The sequence below is a fragment of the Neovison vison genome, chromosome 6 (genome assembly GCF_020171115.1).
Source record: "Neovison vison isolate M4711 chromosome 6, ASM_NN_V1, whole genome shotgun sequence".
NCBI lineage: Eukaryota > Metazoa > Chordata > Mammalia > Carnivora > Mustelidae > Neogale > Neogale vison.
This window is the reverse complement of record NC_058096.1, coordinates 197,303,963-197,328,156: the sequence shown is the minus strand read 5'-3', so window position 1 is coordinate 197,328,156 and position 24,194 is coordinate 197,303,963. Positions and strand designations below refer to the sequence as shown.

The 24,194-nt window shown below is 38.6% G+C and overlaps 1 protein-coding gene across 3 annotated transcripts in view; it reads right to left on the bottom strand.

Moving 5' to 3' along the window:
* CFAP20DC (CFAP20 domain containing) overlaps positions 1 to 23,793 on the bottom strand; it is a 253,473-nt gene extending 229,680 nt beyond the window's left edge. For all 3 annotated transcript variants that reach the window (XM_044253283.1, XM_044253284.1, XM_044253285.1), the window contains exons 1-4: positions 23,475 to 23,793; positions 20,868 to 20,957; positions 18,082 to 18,175; positions 9,769 to 9,841 (exon numbers count right to left, since the gene is read on the bottom strand). In XM_044253283.1, the coding sequence (XP_044109218.1) occupies positions 9,769 to 9,841; positions 18,082 to 18,175; positions 20,868 to 20,957; positions 23,475 to 23,495 (278 nt within the window). In that variant the 5' untranslated portion in view covers positions 23,496 to 23,793. The remainder of the gene's footprint in view (positions 1 to 9,768; positions 9,842 to 18,081; positions 18,176 to 20,867; positions 20,958 to 23,474) is intronic.
* Positions 23,794 to 24,194: the final 401 nt, after the last annotated feature.

Here is a 24,194-nt window from a genome sequence, read left to right as displayed (position 1 = left end):
TGGATACATATTTGGGTTTGACCTTAAAGAGTGATCAGTGTTTCAAAAGGTAAAGAGACAGGATCAGGTTGGATGACACCTTAAGTCAGAGGCATAAGAGCATGTGGGCTGTCCAGCAACCAGAGTGTCTGAGGCAAGGGGAAGGAGTGGAATGAGTCATGGAGGAAGAGGTGTCTAAGGTCAGATCCAAAAAGGCCAGGGGTGCCCAGTAACCACCAACTCTGTAGGGCTTGGGCTGTGGCAAATCTGATGGCTTCATGGATCTAGGATGTCTAAGATCAAAAGTGAAAACTTAAAAGTTCAAATACTGATCATTTAAAAAGTAACAGCAAATGTTGAGTTCCTGGCAAGAGAAGACTTAAATGTACTTGAAATCTGCAGCATCAGCTTTATTTGGCTCTGTATTACTGCTCAGTTTTAAAGAGAAGGCCGAACCATCTCAGTGCATTTCAACCTTCTGAGGGAAAAACAGCATCCTCTCTTCGTATAAAACATAAACATCATCATCCCAAAATATATATAAAACGAAAAAAAAGGGAGAACAGACCGTTCTGTTTGAAGTAACAGAAGTGACTGACAGTATAAAAATCAGTGCATTAGACAATTTTAAACATTCTTTCCAGCTACCTCCAAAACTTCAATGCTATGAATGGAAATTCTAAATGGAAGTATCACCATCTTACCAATTTTAAAGCACCCATCTCTTCCTTCTTTTCTTCCCCCCCAAAAAAGTACACCACACCACAAACTGAGATCAACTTAAAGGAGTTTAACAATGCAAGGAATCAGAAATTGCCCAGGGAAGGAAATGAACATTTACTGTGTGTACACTATGTGCCAGGTACTATGTTAGATCTCTGTGAACAACTCAAAGTCCAATAAAGTCTGTGGCTGCCTACTGGCAATAGCTGGGCAATGTCTTTTCACATGGGACTTAGAAATTCAAAGTTAGATGATAGTTCCATTGGGATCCAAATGCATTAGCCCCTGAAGATCTCATGGTCTAGTTAGGGTACAGAGTTGGTTACAGTGATACATAAGTAATAGGACCATTATGTGACAAATGCCCTAGCAGACTTAAGTGTAAGCACTGTTGTAAGATATGTTTGTGATTTAATACATATATTTCAATCCAAATATTTCTGTGAGTCCAAATAAAGACTCTAAAATATCTGCACAGCCAAGTAGGAAACTCCACAATTTAAGAGGAAAAAAATAGCAAAAATCAGGAATCCTAGAGATACCAGCCCTCCCCACTGAGAGGCTTGCAATTATTACCGGATGACTTAATAATGAAAGCCAAATGATTTAATTGCTAACAAGGACGTTTTCTTCCATTCTAGAATGCTCCATTAATGAAAATTCCTAAATTATTAATACATTTTATAATGGGGACTCCAGAAATCCCATAACATACACATTGGATTGTATTTTGTGGGTGTTTAAAATTATTTTATTTTGAATAACTGAAATATGTAAGTGCCAGAATAAAAACAAAATATAGTAAGGGGGGGACTGCCTGGGTGGCTCAATTGGTTAAGCATCCAACTCTTGATTTCGGTGCAGGTCATGACCTCTGGGCTGTGAGACAAGAGCCACATCGTTGGGCTCTGTGCTCAGCGCAAAGTCTGCTTGAGATTCTCTTCCTTTTCCCCTCCCTCTGCCCTTCCCCCTGCTTGTGCTCTCTCTCTCAAATAAATACATCTTAAAAAAAAAATACAGTGAGAAGGAAAGAGAACCAAACCAGATGAAACATTTCTTCTGACAATAAAAAGTGAGCTATATCAATGGCACTGAAGAAACCCATCTTTCCAACTCTGCCATATTAAAGAAGTAAGAGCATTTGGAAGATATGGGATTTGCTATGAGTCATCTTTAATCATCCCTGTTAGTGAAGAACACGGGCTGTAGTAAACAGCAAAGGCCTACATCTTATACCTTAAACACTGGAAATCTATGTGCTTTATCTATGTCTCCCAGGGCCTGTTTATTCACTGATGAACCTTCCTGTCTAACTGTGGTTGGTTCTGAACTTGGCCTGGTCACCTGTAAGTCCCTTCAAACCAATGCTCTAAGCTGGGAGTTCCTACAGTTGTCTTTCAAATAAACTGCTAGCATCCATAACCAACAGATGGGAGACTCTTCTTTTCATCTTCATGTTGATCACTTTCTTCCAGATGGAATACCTGCATGAGTCAGTAGTCAAAAAAAGCTTTCCCATCTCTCTTCAGGGACTAGTACCATGAAAACTTCACAGGGAGAAGAGGCACGCCCAACTTGTTTCAAAATGTTTTAGAAGAACCGGGGCACCTGGGTGGCTCTGTCAGTAAAACGTCTGCCTTCGGGTCAGATTATGATCCCAGGGTTTTGGGACCAAGCCACATGTGGAGCCCACTTCTCCCTCTGCCCCTTCACCGGCTCATTTTTCTCCCTCTCTCTCTCTCAAATAAATTTAAAAAAATCTTTTAAAAAATGTTAGAAGAACAATCTAAAAATTAAATATTTTAGCACTTAGAGATATAAAAATTATGAATTAACTATTCCGTTACCATTTGGCATTATGAATTTAATCCTTGTAATTACTCAATAAATAGGTATGAATATCTCCCCCATTGTACAAATGAGGCTGTGACACAGCTCAGCATCTTGCCCAGGGCAAAACCAGTGACTCCCAGGACTCTGCAAGCTGACCCATCACAGGACTTTGACTTATGCCCTGATGGTGTTTAGGGCAATAATTTAACTGCAGAGCACTCTAACAAGTGTATGACCTTTAATTAGGATTTTGCATAATAAATTAATTAGTGTAAGAATACTTCCTAATATTTACATATGTGCAATTTTTCTTTTGCTAGTATTGTGTTTTAGCTTTCAGAATGTTAGGTTAAAAGAGGTTATCTAGGTTATCTAAAGAGTACTGTCAAGATAATTTAGAAAAGTAAAATGAACCAAACTAATAACCAGAAAAAAAAGATTTCTCAAAAAACACTTATTTAATAGATAAGGAATCTGGCATCTGATTTATATACCTACCACATGTGTTATCTAAATCTCCTACATAAAACCTATTTTAAGGCATGCAAATTTAATATATTATGAAAGACACTATGCAAAGCATCTTAAAGTGCTCTCCTTACTAATGCATGTAACAAAATATACTGATTATGCAAGTACATTTAATTGGATATAATTAAAATAATGAGATTTAAATACTGATGATTTTAAAAAGAAAAAATAGAAGTTGGAATTAGCCATGAGCTACATTCAAAATGTTAATGAAACTTGCAATGTCATGACCACCTTAGTACTCGATACTCCTACTAGTTTGAGAAAGAGCAACACCTGGCCATTTTTGCCAGGTTCTAAAGACACAGTTTAGAGATGTGACATAAAATATTTTATTGGATAATAGAATACTTGACTCTTGGATAACATTGTTTCTACACATTACTTAAGAGATATATAGAAACCGCTCTTTTCTCCAAAGAAAGGGATCAAAATGACCAAAGAAACAAAAACATATATTTTCCACAGGAAGAGTTAGTTATTTGTGCTTGGTTAAATGGATATAATCTCAAAAGCTTTTGCCAATGTCATTCTAATGTAAAGGTATCAAATTTAGGTATTCTTTCAACCCTGGTGGCTTTAAAGTGGCTGAAGAAGACGGATGCCATGTGAAAAGAACAGGTCTGTGGCTGGAGACCATATTTCCTTTACTTGGTACAAAATTTCAGAGAAGTCTACCATCCCCAATGTTACTCAAGAAGAGACAGGAGCAAATCTCAATAGGGTAGAAGGGCCTAAAACTTCTATTAAACTTCTCTTTTCACTTTTTTGTCTAGCTCACTAGCAGCAATACAAAAAAGGTTGATACAGGGAAAACTTTTATTAAATTACCTTGAGGCTAAAGTTTTGTTTTGTGGGATGGGTATGTTTCAATTTTCCATTTTACAAAAATGAAAGAGGAAACTTTAAGATCCACATGGACCTAACCTTCCTAGTATTTCTTAGGAAAAAAACCAACATCACCGATTAACTCTGACAATTAAAACAAAAGAAAAAAGCGCACATTACCATTTACTGAAGAGGAAATTGAGACAGAAGTTAAGTGCCTGGCCCAAAGGCATATAACTAGGGGATACAGCAAAAGGATGAGAGAAAAATTCTGGAATGAGCATCATAAATCTCAGATGGAATTCTAGGCTAAAAATCATTAAATTCTACTCAGATATAAATTCAAATTCAGAATACTGCAATGAAGACATCATAAAGGATCAGCAGGTATTTTGTTGTTGTTGTTGTTGTTGTTTTTTAAAGAATTTACCTCATGAGATTCGAAATGAAAGCAGTACTCCAAATACCTAAAGGCTCAAAATGCGAAACCTTCTGGCAATAATATTTCCCAGGACCTGCAGGCTAAGCATCCCCCACCTCTCCAAATAGCACATGATGCCCACCACCAGCTTCATAGTGCTTTCATCCCATCTCCTGGAAAGGCACTGGTTGAGATGAGTGAAAATGAGAAAAATAATGTCAATTCACTAGAGGCATTAACAGTACAAAATGCCTCTCAGAATTCATTGAAATAATGACAAAATCAGGATAGAGAAAGGAATTAATGCAGCTCAACAATATTCAGTAAAATGAATGCAATTCCTGTCAAAAAATATAATATTCCAAAATCATTTAATGTGACTGGCAGCATCAAATATAGCAAAACGGATTTCTATTTCAAGATGCAGTTGGTTCTTTTCCAAGAGCTCAGGTTCGTGGTGTTCCTCCCGTGCACCAGATGTCTGCCCCCAGGCTCTGAAACACCTAACAACCCACACAAGGGAGCCGCTGACTTCCCACTGCCATGCACGGAAGAGATCACAAAAGGAAAGAATTCTCAAAAATCTGTTGTTTACTAAATCATTTAACTTCAGGTTAAATAGTGAGATATAGGTACACTAACATACTTTGGAAATGAAAAGTGCTAATGCTAAGAAGTAAGTCAAAAAGAGTTTATTTTTTAAAAAGTAAGGGAGGGGATTTTATTTTGTGGGCTGACACCAGAAGAGAAGTAAGAGAGAACTGTGTTGCTTTATTGCTAATACATTATGCATTAGCACGGTAAACACTGCCTTTTCTCTACACCCAAAATGTAATGTGTTTGGATAATTGCTGGTCAGGTTATGAAGCTCTGAATAAAGAGCAACATCTAGAATGAAAGACCTTTCCCCTCCCAGAACTCAAATGATAGCACTATGTTTATTACAGGAAGACACAGAAGGCTTAGCACTTTTGTCTTATACAGGATTCAAATAAATACCCCCACTACATATGTATGTATGTACAGTTTGTATAGAAAAACAGAGTATACTATAGAAAAATAATGGTATTTTCAAGTACGACGGCACGGCACTGTGGTGCAGAGTGCAGAGCACAGGTCCCACATTAAAACTCTAAGTCTGAATTCTAACTCTATTTTTTTTTTAAGATTTTATTTTTTATGATTTATTTGTCAGAGAGAGGGAGAGAGAAAGCACAAGCAGGGGAAGTGACAGGCAAATGGAGAAGAAGGCTCCCTGGAGCCTGATGTGGGACTAGACTCTGGGACCCAGGGATCAGGACCTTAGCGGAAGGCAGAGGCTTAACTGACTAAGCCACCCAGGCGTCCCTGAATTCTAGCTCTAAGAGTTAGTCGGTCTATAATCTGTGACAAATTCCTTAATCTTTCTAGACTTCAGAATCTTTAATGGTAAAACAGAGGCAGTGATTATGACTATTATATATGTTCATTCTGAGGATTAATTCAACTAAAACAAAGCATTTGGGACAATGTCCAGTATATAGTAAGTGATTAGTAAATTGAACCATTGTTACTTTATGTTAATATTCTCATTTACTTCTTATGACACATCTCTGAAGTAGATATTATAACTCTCATCCCATGGGTGAGGAGAGTTTAGTAAATGGCCCAAAGTCACAGAGAGGTAAACCAGGACTTGACACTGGATCTGTCCAGGCCCAAGCTTTTGCTCTTACTTCCACCTAATACTTCCCATGTCACCTACAGGTCCTGCTTTTATGTCATCACAACATTTATCGAGATATATTTAGGGGCACCTGGGTGGCTCAGTGGGTTAAAACCTCTGCCTTTGGCTCAGGTCATGATCCCAGGGTCCTGGGATCTAGCCCCGCAGCCCCGCATCGGGCTCTCTGCTCAGTGGGGAGCCTGCTTCTTCCTCTCTGTGCCTACTTGTGATCTCTGTCAAATAAACAAATAAAATCTTTAAAAAAAAAGATGTATTTAAATTGCCTTTTAACTGATCTTTCACTCTCTGAATAAACTCTTGTGAGGACACAGATTGGGTCCTGTTCATTCATTTCAGTCCATTTGTCCCCACTGCCTCCTCACCCACATCAGAGCTTTTGTGCCAGGCATCTGTTAGGTTCCTGGTCCTGGCATATCATGTGACCAGAACCCATGGGTCCCTATCTTCGTGGAACTCAAAATCTACCCCCAAAGACAGATAACCAAGTGCACGGAATTATAAACTGGTATAGCCGTAAAGAAGGAAAAAGAAAGGGCGCCTGGGTGGCTCAGTGGGTTAAGCCGCTGCCTTCGGCTCAGGTCATGATCTCAGGGTCCTGGGATCGAGGCCCGCATCGGGCTCTCTGCTCAGCAGGAAGCCTGCTTCCCTCTCTCTCTCTGCCTGCCTCTCCATCTACTTGTGATTTCTCTCTGTCAAATAAATAAATAAAATCTTTAAAAAAAAAAAAAAAGAAGGAAAAAGAAGGGTGCTAGAAAAGAGCATAAAAGATGAAACTCATTTAGTAAGGCAAAATCCAAAAAGGCCTTTTGAAGCAAAGGCACATAAACTGAGATGAGAAGACTGAGTAGGAATTAGCAAGGCAAAGAAATGGGGATATAAACCACTTGTGCATAGGAACCTAAGAAAAGACTTCATCTGGTATGTGAGAAAGGGAAAGCCAGTAAGGCCAGTAAGGCCAAAAAGGCACCAGTCTGGCTGACAAATGATGAGCTCAGGGCATAAAGGTATGAGATGAGAAGGGAGAGGGGACAGACACAGGGCCATCAAGAACTGGAGAGAGTTTATCCTCGATACAATGGGAATTCCAGTTGGTTTTTAGAAAGATCACGCCAGCTACAGTGTGGGGACGGCATTGAAAAAAGACAGGAGAATCTGGGAAATCCACGGGGATGCTCAACAGCAGATGAGGGGCGATGCGATGGCAGTCTGGGACCAGGAGGGAAGAAGTCGAGTAGGAAAAAGTGTACACATTTATTGTGTATTGACCTCCCACCCCAAACCGCTGCCTGACAGGAACAGGGATTCAGTAATTTGTGGACTGACTGGAGGATTCCTCACGCAGGGCTGCTGCTGGTACCAAGGCATCCAAGAACCCACAGATGATGACCTCCCCTGAGCAGTATCACCATCTAGTGGACGTGAGAGACACGGGAAGATACTGAAGAAATGATGATTACATTCATAATGCAGCTGGCAAGACTCCGCTTATGAAAACCTCTTGATGCATTGTCGTATCTTTGCGAAACAAAATGCCTCTCCCATTCTGACAATGCAATATTTTAGAAGCCAGATATCTTTCTGCTATAAGACTTTCCAAGCTTATTAGGGAAATGTATTATTTCAAATAGCCCGGAGCTATGCTGCTAGAAATACAGTAAAACACTAAAAGTGTTGAAAGAAAGTCTTTTCATTTAAGAAAAAAAAAAAAAAGCTACAGTTAGAAAGACAGTCTATACTCATTTTTCTATGTTCTTTCTTGTAAAAATATGGTCTCTGCCATTACTTCTTAAAATGGCAAAATATCTTGATTATCTATTAGCAGCAAATTCAAATGCAGAGGTAACATATTTCCTTATAATCTGCTAAATTCACAAGGTCAGGACAGAGAATGCCAGTTATTTAATAATTTTGATCTTCTGTCCATAAGACATTTATTTCCTAAAACTATAAATCTAAAGCCACTGGAAAAATCCAAATGCTTGTCCATAGCGCACAAGAGAATCTATGATTACAGTCAAGTGAATTCAAAATCTAGTAAGTAATCCCATCACCCCTGAAAGTGTTTTTCCATCCTTAAGTTAGCCAAGATGTTCATTAATAATAGGGTAATGAAGGTGTAGTCAGGCTTACTTAGAGCAGCTACTCTCTTGCTGAGACAAAGTTAAACCTAACATACTAACATACCTGTCAATTTCTCAATAATTAAAGATTTAGTTATTACTAACTTAGTTAAAACAGTATCTTGCCTAGGCTAGGGTGATAAGCTCAAGTATTTGGGGGCACAAATAAAGCTTGATTTTGCATAGGTGAAGAATGCTTCTCAGTGAGAGTCTGCTCCAAGGTTAAGCCAAGCATCCTGCACAGCTTTGATCAGAAAGCCAACCACGAGTGCCCCTGCCGCAGCTTCCGAAGAATCTCAAAGCACAGGTGGTAGAGATCAGAAGGAAAGGCACTGCACTGGATTTCTATATAAGGAACTTAATAAGCTTAAAAATAAAATACAGTTTGCCTCCTTCCATTTGGTAGGAACCACTTTCCCCTACATTGGAAATAGAGCTTTATGTGGTATTCTCCGCACCTTTGGAATGCCTTTACAGTCTTGAAAATGCTTTTTCTGCAGAACCAGGGAAAGATATATAAGAGCCTCAAATAGCATGTTGGTGCTGTTACTGTAAGAACTGTTTTAAAGAATCATGATAACCATGGCAGATGATAAACTTCCAGAAAACCCTGGAAGTTTACTGTGGTTTAAAGTTGAATAAAACGAAGGTATATATTGTTCCATCTATCCTTTATCAGCTAAGAAAACAAGATCATATGTTATTATCTAAATTTATATTTTTCCCAACATACATACTAATCACTAATAATTTAATGTATATAAACAAAGACAAAAGAATAATCTCAAATTTATGTTTTTCTCATTTTACTAAGAAAGCTCTTCCTTCCTCTCAGTTTGCACCAATGCGACTAGTACAAAATTAACTTCATTAATAGGAAAAGCCGTTTATTCCAGCAGGGAAAATAAAAGACTAAGCTTAGGCCCCGAACAGCTATTAATTACAAAGAAAAATGAGAAAAGAGCATACCTTAAATCTAATGTTATTAAAAGTGCAAATGTATTAATGAAATCTTAAGCAAGATTCCATTTTATATGAGTGTATAAATCAAATGTTATTTTCATTCTCACAATCATCTCAGCCAACAGACAGCCCAATTGAGTTAAAGTTGTATATTCTCATTTTTTGCTAAATAATCTGTTCACAGTAAGGCTATTTAAAACAAATACATTCTAAGCCATTCATGTGTCAGCTGATATTTATTTCTAAGCTAAAGTAAATAACTTTAAGATGAGGTATTTTGATCCATTTTAATCCAAATGTGGTTTTCAATAGCAGAGAGTACAAAACTGCCCCTCATTTGAACAAAAATCTTAAATTTTTGGATTATTTGTTTCTGCATGTTATAGGCTGTTTTTTGTCAAATCCATAACCCTTTGGTATTTTCTTAAACAGATGAAATTTGCCTTCTTCCCCTGGGGAAATGCCAGACTATAATGATATCTGAGAAATACAATTAAATTAGTTTAATTACTTCATGTCAACTTGATAAGTCACTGCTCTTTAATGCAAAAACTGCCACTTGTAATTAATGACTGTCTATACTGTTTCAATTGATCAAATGTCTAATACATATAAAACATTGAAAAAAGTTCTGTACATCTTACAGCAACTCCGTGGAGAAGTCTTGTCCCAGGGGAATGTAAATCTGAAGTACGAGAAACCTCTGGATCAGTCCAACTGGAATGAGAGGGGGAAAATATACATTCATATGTCCAAACCACTTATATGTGCATATAAACCAACACAATCACGCACCATCAACAACCTGAAGCTTCTAGCACTTCAGTAATATAGTAGATTTGTAATAGCACTGCCCATGAGTTACAACTTCATTATAAAAGCAAAAAAGCTGATGAAAACCAAATCAAACTGTAACAACAAATGTTGCCTCTTAAGGTCCCATCTGTGGGCTTGGTGAAACTTTTATGAAAATTTTAAAAAATAGTAATTTTTTACTTACCATTTTTATTAGGTTGCAAGAGAATGTACACATTCAATAGAAACCTATAAAACTGAACTACAGATTCACATCAAGGCAACCATAAAAACATGTGGCATTTATTTTTATCTGCTGACAGTTTTAATTGTACTAAAGAACTTAATAAAAAACAATAGATCAAGAGAAACAATTCTATTTATGACAACTACAACTGAAGGTTTGATGAGCCATAGCTGGTTCATATGGTTTTAAATGTGTCCACAGTGAGATGGATGGAGGAACATATTTTCATTTATAATGCCTTTTCTTAATTTAACATACTTTTAATTAGTTCAGTGCTCACAAACCACAAACTGATCACTTTCATTCCCCATCACCATTTTCATCTGAATTAAAAATATTTGAAGAAAAACCAACCCCTATGGCACTTTCGATGGCTGAAGTCTACAACTGCTTTGAAAATCAATTGATTTTATATTACCTTTTCAAACCCATTCACTTAATTCCTTTTCTCTTAGATTTTGAACTTTTGCTTGCTCTCTCAATTATGATGTTCCTATTGGATGTTTTAGAATCACTTCCTCCTAAAACATGGCTTTTAGGAACTTAATTCCTCATGTGGGACTTCTGTAGGAAATAGAAATGTTCTAACTTATCTGTGAATCTATCCTAGAAATCTAACAGTATGGGGCAACACTTGGATAAAAGAAGGCAACTCATCTAAAAGGCATATTATTTTCTGTTTATTCCAATTCAGTAGACTTAACAAATTTATCTATTTCAAAGCGATAATACATGTGTGTGTGTTTGCTTGTTGTGTTTTTTAACAACACATGTTTGGATAATCTGGATGTATGTTCTGGTTTATAACTCCTTTGCTAAACTGTTTTGCAATATTCCTGAACAACTTAATTAGTTCCCACATTTTACCCAAAATTTAGTTCCTACAAAATAAACATATTTGGTCACATCTGCTCAGTATCTTTTATTTTTTTTATTTTTATTTATTTATTTTTAAAGATTTTATTTATTTATTTGACAGATTACAAGCAGACAGAGAGGAGGTCAGAGAGAAAGAGGAAGGGAAGCAGGCTCCCTGCTGAGCAGAAAGCCCGATGTGGGACTTGATCCCAGAACCCTGAGATAATGACCTGAGCAGAAGGCAGAGGCTTTAACCCACGGAGCCACCCAGGTGCCCCTGCCCAGTATCTTTTAAATCCAACATACAAAGATAAGTTTTTACTTATAATGCTAAGCTTACAAACTGCTCCAGAGAGCCATAAATAGAGTAGTAATATAATGGAAACAGGGAATAACAGGCTCTGACCTTTGTAAACATCCTAGGAACTGGATTTTACCATATTTATGGGAAAAGCCAGCGAGGCATCTCTGAGTTCTGGACTACAAAATCGAAGTGAGATATCAAAATGAGGCTAACTTGAATACATCATCATTAATTAATCTCTCTCCCGCATCTTCCACTGATGGGCCCTATGGCATTTTTCCATTGCACAATGGCCTCTGTATACAGAGCTGAGACAGCACCTGGATAAATGAATTTACAAAGTTCCTTAAATTGTATCACAAATCTCATTGAATTGGCCCAATTTTCTTCAAGAACAATGAACTATGCTACACATACAGGGCATTTTCCTATGAACATTTTTAGATATGAAAGACACTTGCCCTCAAAAAAAGAAAGCTTTGTAATTCAACTTTCTCACATACAGAAGCCTTGGTGTCCAAAAGGCTTCATTTCTAAGAGTAAAAGAAGTATGACAATACCATATGGTGATGATCCAACAAAGAAAAAAGTACTTTAATAACATTTGACATACACTGATCCTATGTGTCAGAAATGCTAAATAAACTCTACAGTAATACTTTTTCCAATGGCCTAGTAAATTTAAACTGACTCTTCTTGGCTACATTATATTGAAAATCACTAAGAAATGCTGAATGTGACTACTATTAGTCAAAAAATGCCCATCAAGTATATAAATTCATAAAAATTTCATTTTTTTTACTGAAATATGCAGGTTCCTGCAGTTTCATAATCTATTCTCTGCTGAGATAAACTACCTCTATTTTTAAAAGGTCAGGTCCTTCTTTTCTTTGAATATTTTAGAACACATTTAACTGGTAAAATACCATTAGGTTTTTAAACAGTGGTTTTATACTTGCTTCATTACAGCCAGTGACAGTTGTATACCGCACATACTCCTCACAAGTGTTTGTCTCATTGTCTATGAGTTTGGAACAAGAACACAACACAGTCATCCTTTACAAGTGCTCTGCCATGTCATGACTGAAGCTACTTCCTGGTTCCTAGTGCAGTCCTGGCACAAACAGCACACTGAATTGTATCTCTCCCACTTCCACCCAGAAGGCAGGAAACAGGCATGCCTCTATTCTGGATCATTCCACATTCCTCGGGCAAATAAGAAGACTTCTCTGGGCTCTTTTCCTTTCATATGTAAAACTGAGCTGACAAATTAGATATATACCTCACAGGATTATTTGTATGGATTAAATTAGATATATCATTCAACAAAAGACTTAATAAGCATCTACTACATGCCAGACTCAATGTGGATGTGTCTGTAGTGAATAACACAAATACTGTCTCTATTCTCTTAGAACCGATATTCTAGTTCCAAGAAAGAAAAGGTCAGGGTGCAATGAAAGTGTATAATCCTGGGTCGCTGGAGGGAAGAGGATGATGAGTGAGGGTTTTCTGGCAGAAATAACACTGGAATTCAGCTGGGAAGAAAGAATAGGGGTTGAGTGTGTGAGGGATATGGAGGAACAAATATTATAGGAAGAGGTGATATTCCATCATGTGATGAAAAAAGCCACAGAGGAGCAGATGAATCTATAAAGACATAAAGGGCTGGTAAAAGACACAGAAAGGGAAAAGCAGAGGAGGTAATTCTGGCAAATAGCTAGATCTCAATCATTCAGGGCCGTGAAGGCCATGCGAAGGATATAGGTCATCCTAAGATCAATGGGAATCCACTCATACATTCATTTATTTATTCCACAAAGATTTACTGAATGTCTATGTGTCAGACACTATACTAGGTGAACAAAATAGACTTAATTTCTGTGCTGGAGGTGCTTACCTCTAGCAATAGTGAGAAAAAACAATAGAAAAAAACAAACCCTAAGAAACAAATAACATGTTAAATGATGGCAAGTACATGGAAAAAACAGAGAAAGGTAAAAGGGATCAAGAGTGTGGAAGTGCTATAAATTATAGGGTGGGGTGGGCTGTCATTGAGAAGAGGACACTGTAGTAAAGGCCTAAAGAAGAGGAGATGGTGAGCCATGCAGCTATTAGGGAAAAGAAAGTTCTGGGCAGAGGGTTACCAGCTTATGCATAGGTGCAAAGGTGACAGAGCACCAGGCTACATTTGAAAACAGCAAGAAGACCCATATGGTCGCAACAGAGAGAACAATAGCAAGAGCAACAAGAGATAAGGTCAGAGAATTAAGAGGGTACCAGATGGGTGCCTGGGTGACTCAGTGGATTAAGCCTCTGTCTTCCATTCAGGTCATGATTTTAGCATCCTGGGATCGAGTCCCGCATCAGGCTCTCTGCTCGGCAGGGAGCCTGCTTCCTCTGCTCTCTCTGCCTGCCTCTCTGCCTACTTGTGATTTCTCTCTGTCAAATAAATAAATAAAATCTTAAAATAAAAAAAAAGACGGTATCAGATACTGTAGGGTCCTACAGATCTTTGGTTTTCACTCAGAGATGGGATATTTTCAGTAGTGGAGAGCCTCACATTTGTATAAGTATTACTCTAGCTGTGAAACTGACAACAAATGGTAGGGAAACAAGTTAAAAAATGGGGGGGGGGGAATGAGAAGATGAATGCAGGAGATATTCCAAGCATGAGAAATGGTACCACTGGAGGAGACAAAAGGTCGTAGTCAGACTCGAAGTCAAAGCTGAAGATAGAACCAACAAGATCTTCCTGATGAACTGAATGAAGAGAGAAAAAAATCAGACTGACTGAAGTTTTTTTGTCAGAGCTACTGGAAAGACAGGTTGCTAACAACAGAGATGTGGCTATCTGTAGCAACAGGAATGATTTGTAAGGTAAAGCTGTCCAAACAGAAATGTCATCTAAGCAACTGAAGATACAAGTCCGGAGTTTGAGGGAGAAGTAGGATTTGGAAATAAATTCAAGCTGGAGTAAGACAGGGATGGTTTTTACAACATGAGACTAGCACTGATAAACAAAGTAGTAATTAGAGTTTGACAGAGTGTCAAGGGTCAGGTCTACAGGCACTGCAACATGAAGCTGGGTTGGGGAGAGGAAGAACCATGAAAGCAAACTAAAAAAGAAGACCAGTGAAGTGGAAAGAAAACCCAGATAATGGGCACCCTGGAAGATGAGTAAAGAAAAAAAAAAGGTGAGTAAAGGAAATATACGCAGGAGGATGGTGCCAACTTGTCAATTGCTGCTGATACATCAAGCAAGATAAGGGCTGAGAATTACCCACTGGATTCAGGAATACAGAGATCACTAGTGACCTTGGCAAGAGCACTATCAATAGAGCGGCAAGTTCAAGACCACTGAAGAGTTTAAAACAAAGCAAGTCATAATGACATTTATTTTAAGCATACCACCAAAGTAGGGGTGGGAATAGGTTGGTGGGGGGGAACCTCATAAAGATGACATCATCCTCATCCTCCAGATCAGCTGAAACTTAGATAAACAAAAGGCTTCAGGGATACTGATCCCAAGAGACACACCATAAGATTCAGATGCCACTGCCAGACAAAACAAAGGTTTCAAATAAGGGCCTCAAAAAGATTAAGTCCTGGGGCAGACCAACCAAAGGACAGATGTCTGTGTGTGACTCTGCTGCATCTCATATAGGCAGCTCCACAGCACGATCCAGGATGAAGAGCATCACAGATTTCTTTACTTAGTTGGCTAATCATTTACTCAAACCTGGTTATGAACACGAACTGGTTACAATTAGAAATTATAACCCAAATTGTGACAGTTCCTTCCTGGGACAAAGTTAACAAACTTATTTGATATACTATATATGATATACTAAGTTAGGGGTACAGAGTGGATGGTGCAAGATTCTTGCACTAGAGAATTGCACAATCTGATTATCAATATCACGCTTTCCTTTATTTGATTAAATGCTATGAAAAAAAAAAACTCTTGAGATGCTCAAATATAACTCAGAAATAGCACTATTTAAAATGAAATGGTTAAAAATACTTACTTTCATCATTAAGCTTTTTTCCTAAGTACCTAATATAGTGGGAAATACATATGGGGTAGCTCACTTTAAGCTTGCATAAATAAAGTAGATGTTTACTCTTAAAATAGGAATATATAATGGTAACTGAACTAAATTAAGAAATGTTAATGGAAAACCAATTCTCTACTCAAGACATGCGATTTAATTTAACAACAACTTCACACAGAAGGTCATTTTATACGAGTGAAAATAGCTATAAAGTTCTGTTATCAAAAATTACAAATAATTAATCTTAAAGGCATTAGTACCGGGCAGACTCTATAAACTGTTTCATTTGTTACAGTACCACACACGCTGCTGAAGAGCCAGATTAATTTTTAATTACAGGGCATTGTACAAGAAACACATTAAAAGATTCTTCTGTTTCTTCCAATTAAAACTATCATTTTTCCTTTTACAAAGCAATTATAACACATTAAGCTTGTTTTATGTCTTAAAAAAACACTCAGATAAATGTAGGAAAAGGGAACTTGTCTTTAGTCACCAAGTCTTTGGTAGAGGAGAAATCTTTCTCAAATCCAGCTGAGAAAGGCTTGATTTTATCAGTAACCTGATTATGTGAATAGATGCTAAGGGCAGTGCATAGAAGGATAAGCCAACAAGAGAACACTGGTTTAGAACAAAGCCACGTTCCTGCAAATCAGATGTATCCATCTGACAAAGTCAATATCCTTAAAACAGATGGACCATGCCTCCTGTAACAAGAACAACCTACAGTTTCAGACACATTTCTCTGGCTCATCTTAGTTCACCTCATTTACAAGTATACAAATTTTTGTGGAAATAAAAAAAAAAAAAAAACTCTACTGTTTAAAAGTAACTATGGGGGGGGGCCTGGGTGGCTCAGTGGGTTAAGCCTCTGCCTTCGGCTCAGGTCATGATCTCATGACCTGAGACTGAGCCCCGCATTGGGCTCTCTGCTCAGCGGGGAGACTGCTTCTCCCCCTCTCTCTGCCTGCTCATGATCTCTGTCAAATAAATAAATGAAATTCTTAAAAAAAAAAAAAAAAAAAAAAGGAACTATGAGGAAATCATTTTTTAAAAATGGTAGTAAGTTAATAATGATTTCAACCAAGATTAACCCTTCTCTTTGAGCTTTTGTTTCTTATTTTAGAAACACTGGCAAACCATTTAAAAATTAATCATCTTCAATCTATAATTTCCATGGCTCAGTTTATATCTTAGAAATCTATAACATGGGGATGCCTGGGTGGCTCAGTGAGTTAAGTGCCTGCTTTCCGCTCAAATTATGATCCCAGGGTCTTAGGATCAAGTCCCACACCAGGCTCCTCGCTCAGCAGGGAGCCAGCTTCTTCCTAGCCTGCTCTGCCTGCCACTCCCCCAGCTTGTGCGCACGAGCTCTCTCTCTGAGACAAATAAACAAAATCTTAAAAAAAAAAGAAATCTATAATATGTATGCAGTAGCTTTAAGTGGGAGATAAAGCAAAGCCTGTGAAAGTTTAGAAAACTGAATTAAAATGAGAAAATCAGCTACCAAGAACAGGTCTTTTCATAGTACAGGGTATGCTGTATGTGTTCAATAAATGTTCTTAATTAGTAAAAGAAGAAATAAGTAAATGACCAACATAAAAACTAACTGGCTTCTTATTTTTAATAAATCAATTGAAATCTGTAGTTAATACATAGGATAAAGTTGATGAAAACTGGATGAATCATTTTGAAAAATTATGTATCTTCAATTGCCATCAGTTTACGCATAGCCTAATCTGGTGATAGAGTCTTGAATCTTAACCTCATTTCTGCCAATAACTGGTGATTTTTCAAGGTTCCTCTGCTTTAAAATGATGGTCCTAATTTCCAAAGTAAGAAAGAATTGAAAATCTACTCTTTTTGAGTTTTTGTTGAAACACATATTTGTATTTATACTTATTAGGTATTAATATTCTTGAAAGATGTAAGTTGATGTATCACTAAGTAGTGCCTTCTATAGTATTTCATACAACTTTTTTCTCAGATTTTCCCTATAACTTAGGAAGTCCTGGATTTATTTCAAAGCTTACCCTTAATTATCTGATTTCTTGATGAAAAACCAATCTCAGTGTGTTCACTGCAAAAGAACTACTATCAGGATTAAAAGAGTTAATAAATGTAAAATGCTAGGGAACTCAGAAGGAACACAGTAATTACTCAATTAATACCATTATTATGATAATCAATGGCTACCAAATAATATAAATCTTCTTAAAAATACTTCTAGCAGTGGTTGGGTAGCTCAGTCAGTTAAGCCTCCAACTCTTGATTTCAACTTGGGTCATGGTCCAGGGGCTGTGGGATTGGGTCCCGAGGTTGTGGGATCAAGTCCCATATGGGACTATGTGCTCAATGCAGAGTCAGCTTGGGATTCTCTCTCCCCCCTCCCTTTGCCCCTGCTTGCTTGTGTGCTCTGGTTCTCAGTCTCTAAATAAATAAATAAAAATCTTAAAACTTAACTTCTAGGTTATGAATCAACAGTGAATCAAAAATATATATATGTAACTTAATATATATATAATATTTATGTATATATGAAATCTGGCATAAGGTTAACTTCTAAATTAAAAACAGACCTACTACTTTAAGTTAACAGATGCCAGTAAAAGTCAAACTAATGTCTGTGTGGTAGCCCTAAAAGTATAATTTAAAAGTCAAATGTTAAACTTCAATATAAAAAAATCTTACTTACGGATTTGCTTATTCTCCTTTGGTAACTGAATTTTGTTTGTCTGGCTGCTGCCTTCCAGGACAAACACAAAACTTTTAACTTCTTTATCAAACTCCTGTAGAACAAAAATAAAAACAGTGGTAATTGGAACATATTTTATTTGGCTTCTATCATAAAACTGGAGCTGCAAATCCACAGGGGAAAAAAGTCCCAGATCCAAATGACTTAGAAGTTGGGCCTTGATGATACTCTTACCCTGAAAACTGCTGGGAATTGGAATACAGAAGCTCTTGTATGTCACTTGACAAATCCTCTATCGTATCAAGAAACTCTTCCTCCAAATAATAAGAAATTTCCTAGTTTCAGGGATTCCAAAGCTACTAATTTAGAGTTTTCAGAATTTAGTTACCCTTCCTCTCCTTTATCTACGTATCCCTGGTCTAACAGCACAGGCTGAACACCACTCCATATTATCGTATACAAAATCACCTAACCTACGTTGTATCCGGTTCCTAAGCTCCTCGGTGTCTGGCCATGGCTCAAATGGAATTAATCATTGCCTTATTTCCCTAGTGCTCAACCTGAAGTTCGATATATCACCTACTGAAAATCTGTACTAATTAAAGTGTTACAATTAAGATGACTTTAAAAAACTATTGTAGGAGAGGGGCGCCTGCGTGACTCAGTTGGTTAAGTGTCTTTCTTCAGCTCAGGTCATGATCTCAGGGTACTGGGATCAAGCCCTGCATCAAGAACCATGCTTCTCCCTCTCCCTCTGCTATAACCCTGCTTGCTTGTGTGTATGCACTCTCTCTCTCTGTCAAATAAATAAATAAAATCTTAAAAAAAAAAAAAAAGACAAACAAAAAAAAAACTATGGTAGGAGAAACATAAACAGAACAAAACCAAACCTGAAAATAAAAAGCCTTCTTATATGTGACAGTCTGATTTCCATAACTCAAAGTGGTAATATAGATGGTTATTTTCTCATCTTGAAGCAAATTCCCAATAAAGACCCATTATAATATTTCATAGATCCTCCCAATTTTCTTTTCTGTATGTGTTAAGAAATACATTGTAACTAAGACTGCTAAGCATTAAATAGCATTCAAATAAATCTGTATTATATCCATCACAACAGCATCTCTCCTGTATTTGAAATGAACACACACAGACTGACTATATTATTTCATCTATACACAAGTTGGTCATATACTTAAAACCTTTCAACAGCTTACTCAAATCAAACACATGGTCCATAAACCCTCACCTACTCTGGCTGCTATGTGGTTTTGCAAACTTCAGTCTCCTACCTGGCACTCTCTTTTTTCCCTCTGTATTCTGGCCTTAGTAGCCTTCTTCAAGTTCTTAAAAATTCTAAGCTCTCTCCTGGAATACAAGGAATTTGTATGTGCTTTTCCTTCTGCCTAAAACTCTCTTGTCTCCACCAGCCCCACAGAGTGCACGGTTAGCTCTTAGAGATCCAATGTCATTTCCCTGGGGAAGCCTTAAGTATGCTCCCTGCTCTATGCCCTCCCCGCATCACTGATATCTCATTCACAGGAAGCTGTATAATTTCAAGCAAGCTGTTTACTCTCCCCATGGTCTCAGTTTTAGCATCCAGAAAATTGGCATAGAGTACCGATCACACGAAGCTACTGTATAAATATATGTAATATACTAAATCTGGGCTTGGCAAACAGTAAGCACTCAGTTAACAGTAGCTTTAAAAAGTTACCTATAAAACAACGTCCAAAGGCGTTTTTCTCCCAGTTGAATAGGAGAGGAGTGAAAGAGAAAGGGATAGGGATAGATATACGTTTTTAGTCTGGTGGCAGCAGGCTGAGGTAGTTTCTATTTGATGGCATTAGTTTTCCCCATGAAATGGGGCATAAGGTCTTCTGGTGAGTCAGTGAAGAGGGCCTGTCCTGGTTGTGGACTGAGGGTGGGGTTAGAGTTGGGGGTTGAAAACCTGAAGATAATGGAGAAATAACCGTTTGAGAGACTAAGAGAACATAAGAGGAGAACTTTCCAGGATGTTCAGGTTGAACTTATAGTATTATTAATCTAAGAGGTTATCAATTTTTTTTTTTCTCCAAAGTTAAAGGGGCTCAGAACCCCGCTCAGAAAAGACAGAGGACTGGTTATTCAGAAACGATTGGCCTCTGTGAGGCCAGCATGATGAAAGGACAAAGAGCAAGGGCATTCAAGCTTTTGCCTGGGAAGTGACTGAAATCAGACTCTGGATTCTGGGCTGGAGAGGAGAGGAAATGAAGACAGAGAAATACATGCCTAAATGAAACCAAGCACCGGGGAAGCAGAAAGGCCAATGGCCTAAAGGTCTCAATTAGGTTGAAGAATAAATACAATGAGACTAAGAACTGAAGCTTGGGGTCAGAGAGGGATGTCTCAAGGTCTTACTTAGCCATTTCAGACGCCCTCCAGTTTACTGTGGTAAGGTACAGGATGTGACAGTAGGAATGGGGACTGACAGAGAGTGGACGAGGTCATTAGTGATGAAGAAATCAGAAATTGAGAAGCTCAGGGTCTGGAGATTTTCCTCACAAACACTGAAGTCACCTAAAGTAACAGCTGAACTTGGCCTACAGAGAAGGGTTATGAGATGTATGCCAAAGTCTTCAAACGACAGAGGAGTGGTTTCTGGGAGAGCTGTAGCCAACAGGGTCATGAAAGGGTTTTTGAATTAACAGTAACAAGAGTTCTGAAACCTTAGCAAAACCTTTTTCTTATAACCTTAATTCTCCTTTCCTTCTAAGATTTTAGTGGCTCTAACTTCAAACACTTACTTTCCAAATCACAGATGGACTACCAATGATCTTCCATTTTGCTCCAGGATTCTTGCCCTGGGCACTAAAGATTTCAACAAATGCACCTCCCTGGAAAACAAAAACAACAACATGTTTAAATTAAAGTGAAAGACAATGCTGAAGAGGAAATGTGATCCACCACACAGTCTATAACCACTGTTCCTGGCATCTGTCTGTTAACTAGATCTGGGAGGAAACACTATCCCTGTTATTAACTCCTAGAGCATACCTTGATTGTACTTAAGCCACAACCACTCTGATTTGGGTCACCTTGGATAAATGATTTAAGGAAAAAAAATTTTTTTAAAGAATGATAAACATCAAATTGTGCCATACAAACCCTACAGTCTATCGATATAGGGTTTGTTTACTTGCCATGTATAAATCATGCTTATAAAACATTCTATTTATCTCTGACTAAAGGGTTTAAACTCAACTCTAGAGCCAGGTTAATAAATTCTGGTAAGTTATCTGTGGCTACAAGCTTCCCAGTCATACTGACCCAAACTCCCAGTCATACTGACCCAAACTCCCATATCAGCTTTGACATTTATTAACTACCTGACCTTGAGAGTTATTTAACCTCTTGATGCTCCATCTGTAAAATGGGTTGTTGGATTAGACAGGATAGTAAACATAAACCATCAAGCATAATACCTTGTATATAGCAAGGATTCAATAGTGCCAGCAATGATTAAGTTTAAAAAAGGGCAAATTGAGTATTTTGGTACTGGTTAATAAAAAAGCTTGGTACTGAATGGGTTTGGGAGTATGATTCTTATTCTGAGCATTCCCATCTTTTTATATAGCTAATATAAATTGATATGGAAATCTATAAAATTTGTATAAGAAAATAAGAAAAATAGAGAATCATTTGTATAGACATGCTATGTGTTCCCTACTGTAAACCTGAGAACATGCAGGGCCATGTTTACATAAAAGTACTAAACACATTACTGAATATCCATAAGCTTTAATTATCAAAAAAAAGAATTAAGGTATTATCTCTGAGGAAGAGTTAATTGCAAGAAATTGAGAATCTGAAATGAAGATGAAATATGATTTTCTTTTATGCCACACATGGGCAAATCTGTCTGATTTTTGTAAAGAATTTCCAACTTTTAACTTTTCTCAATAATATAGAGATATTTTTGCTTCTGAGCTTTAATATTATGTGCAACTGTGCAATTATGTGCAAACTGTGTGTGGTTAAGAATTACTATAAATTACTATAGCTTCTGGGATTAGGTCATATCAATAAAATTTTTAAATTTGAGGCAGTTTTTGTTTTGTTTTGTTTTGTTTTTAAAGAGAAAAATCCCTGTACCTGGTTAAATATCCACCCCCTCTTCCTTCTGCTTTCTCCTGTTTTCTTAATTTTCCATTGTGGGCATATACTTTTTAATAACAACAAAAATTGAGAGGAAAAGTCTCTTAAATTGTTCTAACACTAATGATATCAAATGGGAGTAGAAGAAAGAGAACAGCAGACTACTTGGAGGACACTCATAAGAAGGCAAGGGTGGCTCAGTGGGTTAAGCCTCTGCTTTCGGCTCAGGTCATGATCCCAGGGTCCTGGGATGGAGCCCCACATCGGGCTCTCTGCTCAGCAGGGAACCTGCTTCCTCCTCTCTCTTTGCCTCTCTGCCTACTTGTGATCTCTGTCTGTCAAGTAAATAAATAAAATCTTTAAAAAAAAAAAAAAAAGGTAGAGGCCACAAACAGGTCATCAATGGAGGACTGTTCCAGCAAGGGGACAATTGTAAACAGAGAATGTAATCTCAGGTAGAAGTAGGAAGGAAGGGGAGGAGGGTAGGGTGAAAAAAGGAGCAGTGGGTCCAGCGAGGTGAGGAGAGCAAGCCATGTTTTGAAGACACTGAGATACTCAAGGTGACGGAGGAAGACCCAGAAGCAGTTTCCCCATTGTGATCTTTGGACCATGGGCACCAGAATCAACTGGGGTAAGTTTTTACAGATACTCTCATTCACTAGAATGAGAGTCAGAAAATCTGCATTTTCACAAGTACCCCCAAGAGATCCTAACGTGCCCCAGTGTTTGAGAATCACTGACCCCAGTTTCAGGGGAAAAGAAAATAGCACGTAGCCAAAATCCTTATTTTCTTTCTTGGTTTAACCCGCTCATGTATTCACTCATTCACTCTATTCTAAACAGCTTCTGAGACATCAGTGTGCATCAATAGTGAGTACCCAAGTAACTTGTTAAAACTCAAGATTTATGGGCCCTGCGCTCAAGATTCTGATCCAGAAGGTCCAAGCTGGGGTTTAAGATCCCCATTTTAATCAGAGTTGCAGGCAATCCATACACCTTGAAAAGAACTGAGCTGGAGATTGAACAAAAGCCAAATCATACGCCCAAACTGCGGATGCTTACCCCTTTTTTCTTTTGGGGTCAAGACCACTAACCCAGAGCTTCCTTCTCACCCGGGGGGCGGGGGGGGGGACAAAAAAAAAAAAAAAACCGTGTTAAGGGGGAGTGGGGAGGGAGCTTTGTCCTCACCCCCAACACGAACTACTTCACCCAAGAGGAGTATGTTTTAGATAGGTTGGAGCGCCGATTCGGGTTACCTGGTACTCATTTTTGAACATTCCCGCAGGGGGACCGGGGCTTGGGGGACACGGTGTTCAGGGTGTCCAGAGAGAAGCGTGACCCTGACGGCTGGAAATCGGCGGGCGGGAGGCCCGACGGCAGGGAAGGGCTTCGTGCGTCGCCCCTACTCTTCTCAGCCCCCAGTCAGCTCCACTTCGAGCCCCCGCCCGGTACCATGGCGGCCCCCGCTTTCGGGGTGCCCGGGTATTGGGAGGGCGCAGCTATCTGGGCGGGCTCCGGACGGCCCTTCGGGAGTGACTGTATGCGTAGCCTACGTAACGGGACGCCCAGCCACAGAGCCACTGAAAACCGCCCGGCCGCCCGGGAAAGACGGGCGCGCTCCCGCTGCCGCCCCGCCCCCGAATTCGATCGGAAAGGGGCGGGGCCCAGCGGCGCCGGCGTTCGGGCCGCACCCATTGGCTCCCACGAGGCGCCTGCGCTTTGAGCAATTTGGCTTCTCGCCGACGAATAAATGCGATTACGCGATGACGTCGGCGTTGCCCAGGCAACTCAAGGTGTCTCGTGGAGACGCTGGACCGCTCAACCTGTGACCCGCGTTCTATAAGGTCGTGGCCTCTGCGGAAAAGCGTGAAATGAGCATGGTTTAAGAGCTACCACAGATGCTGGACTCTTCTGGAGAAAGTCACGTCGGTTTGGTCTCTCTTCAGTGTAAACACTGAAAGCCGGTAGGTTGCTGA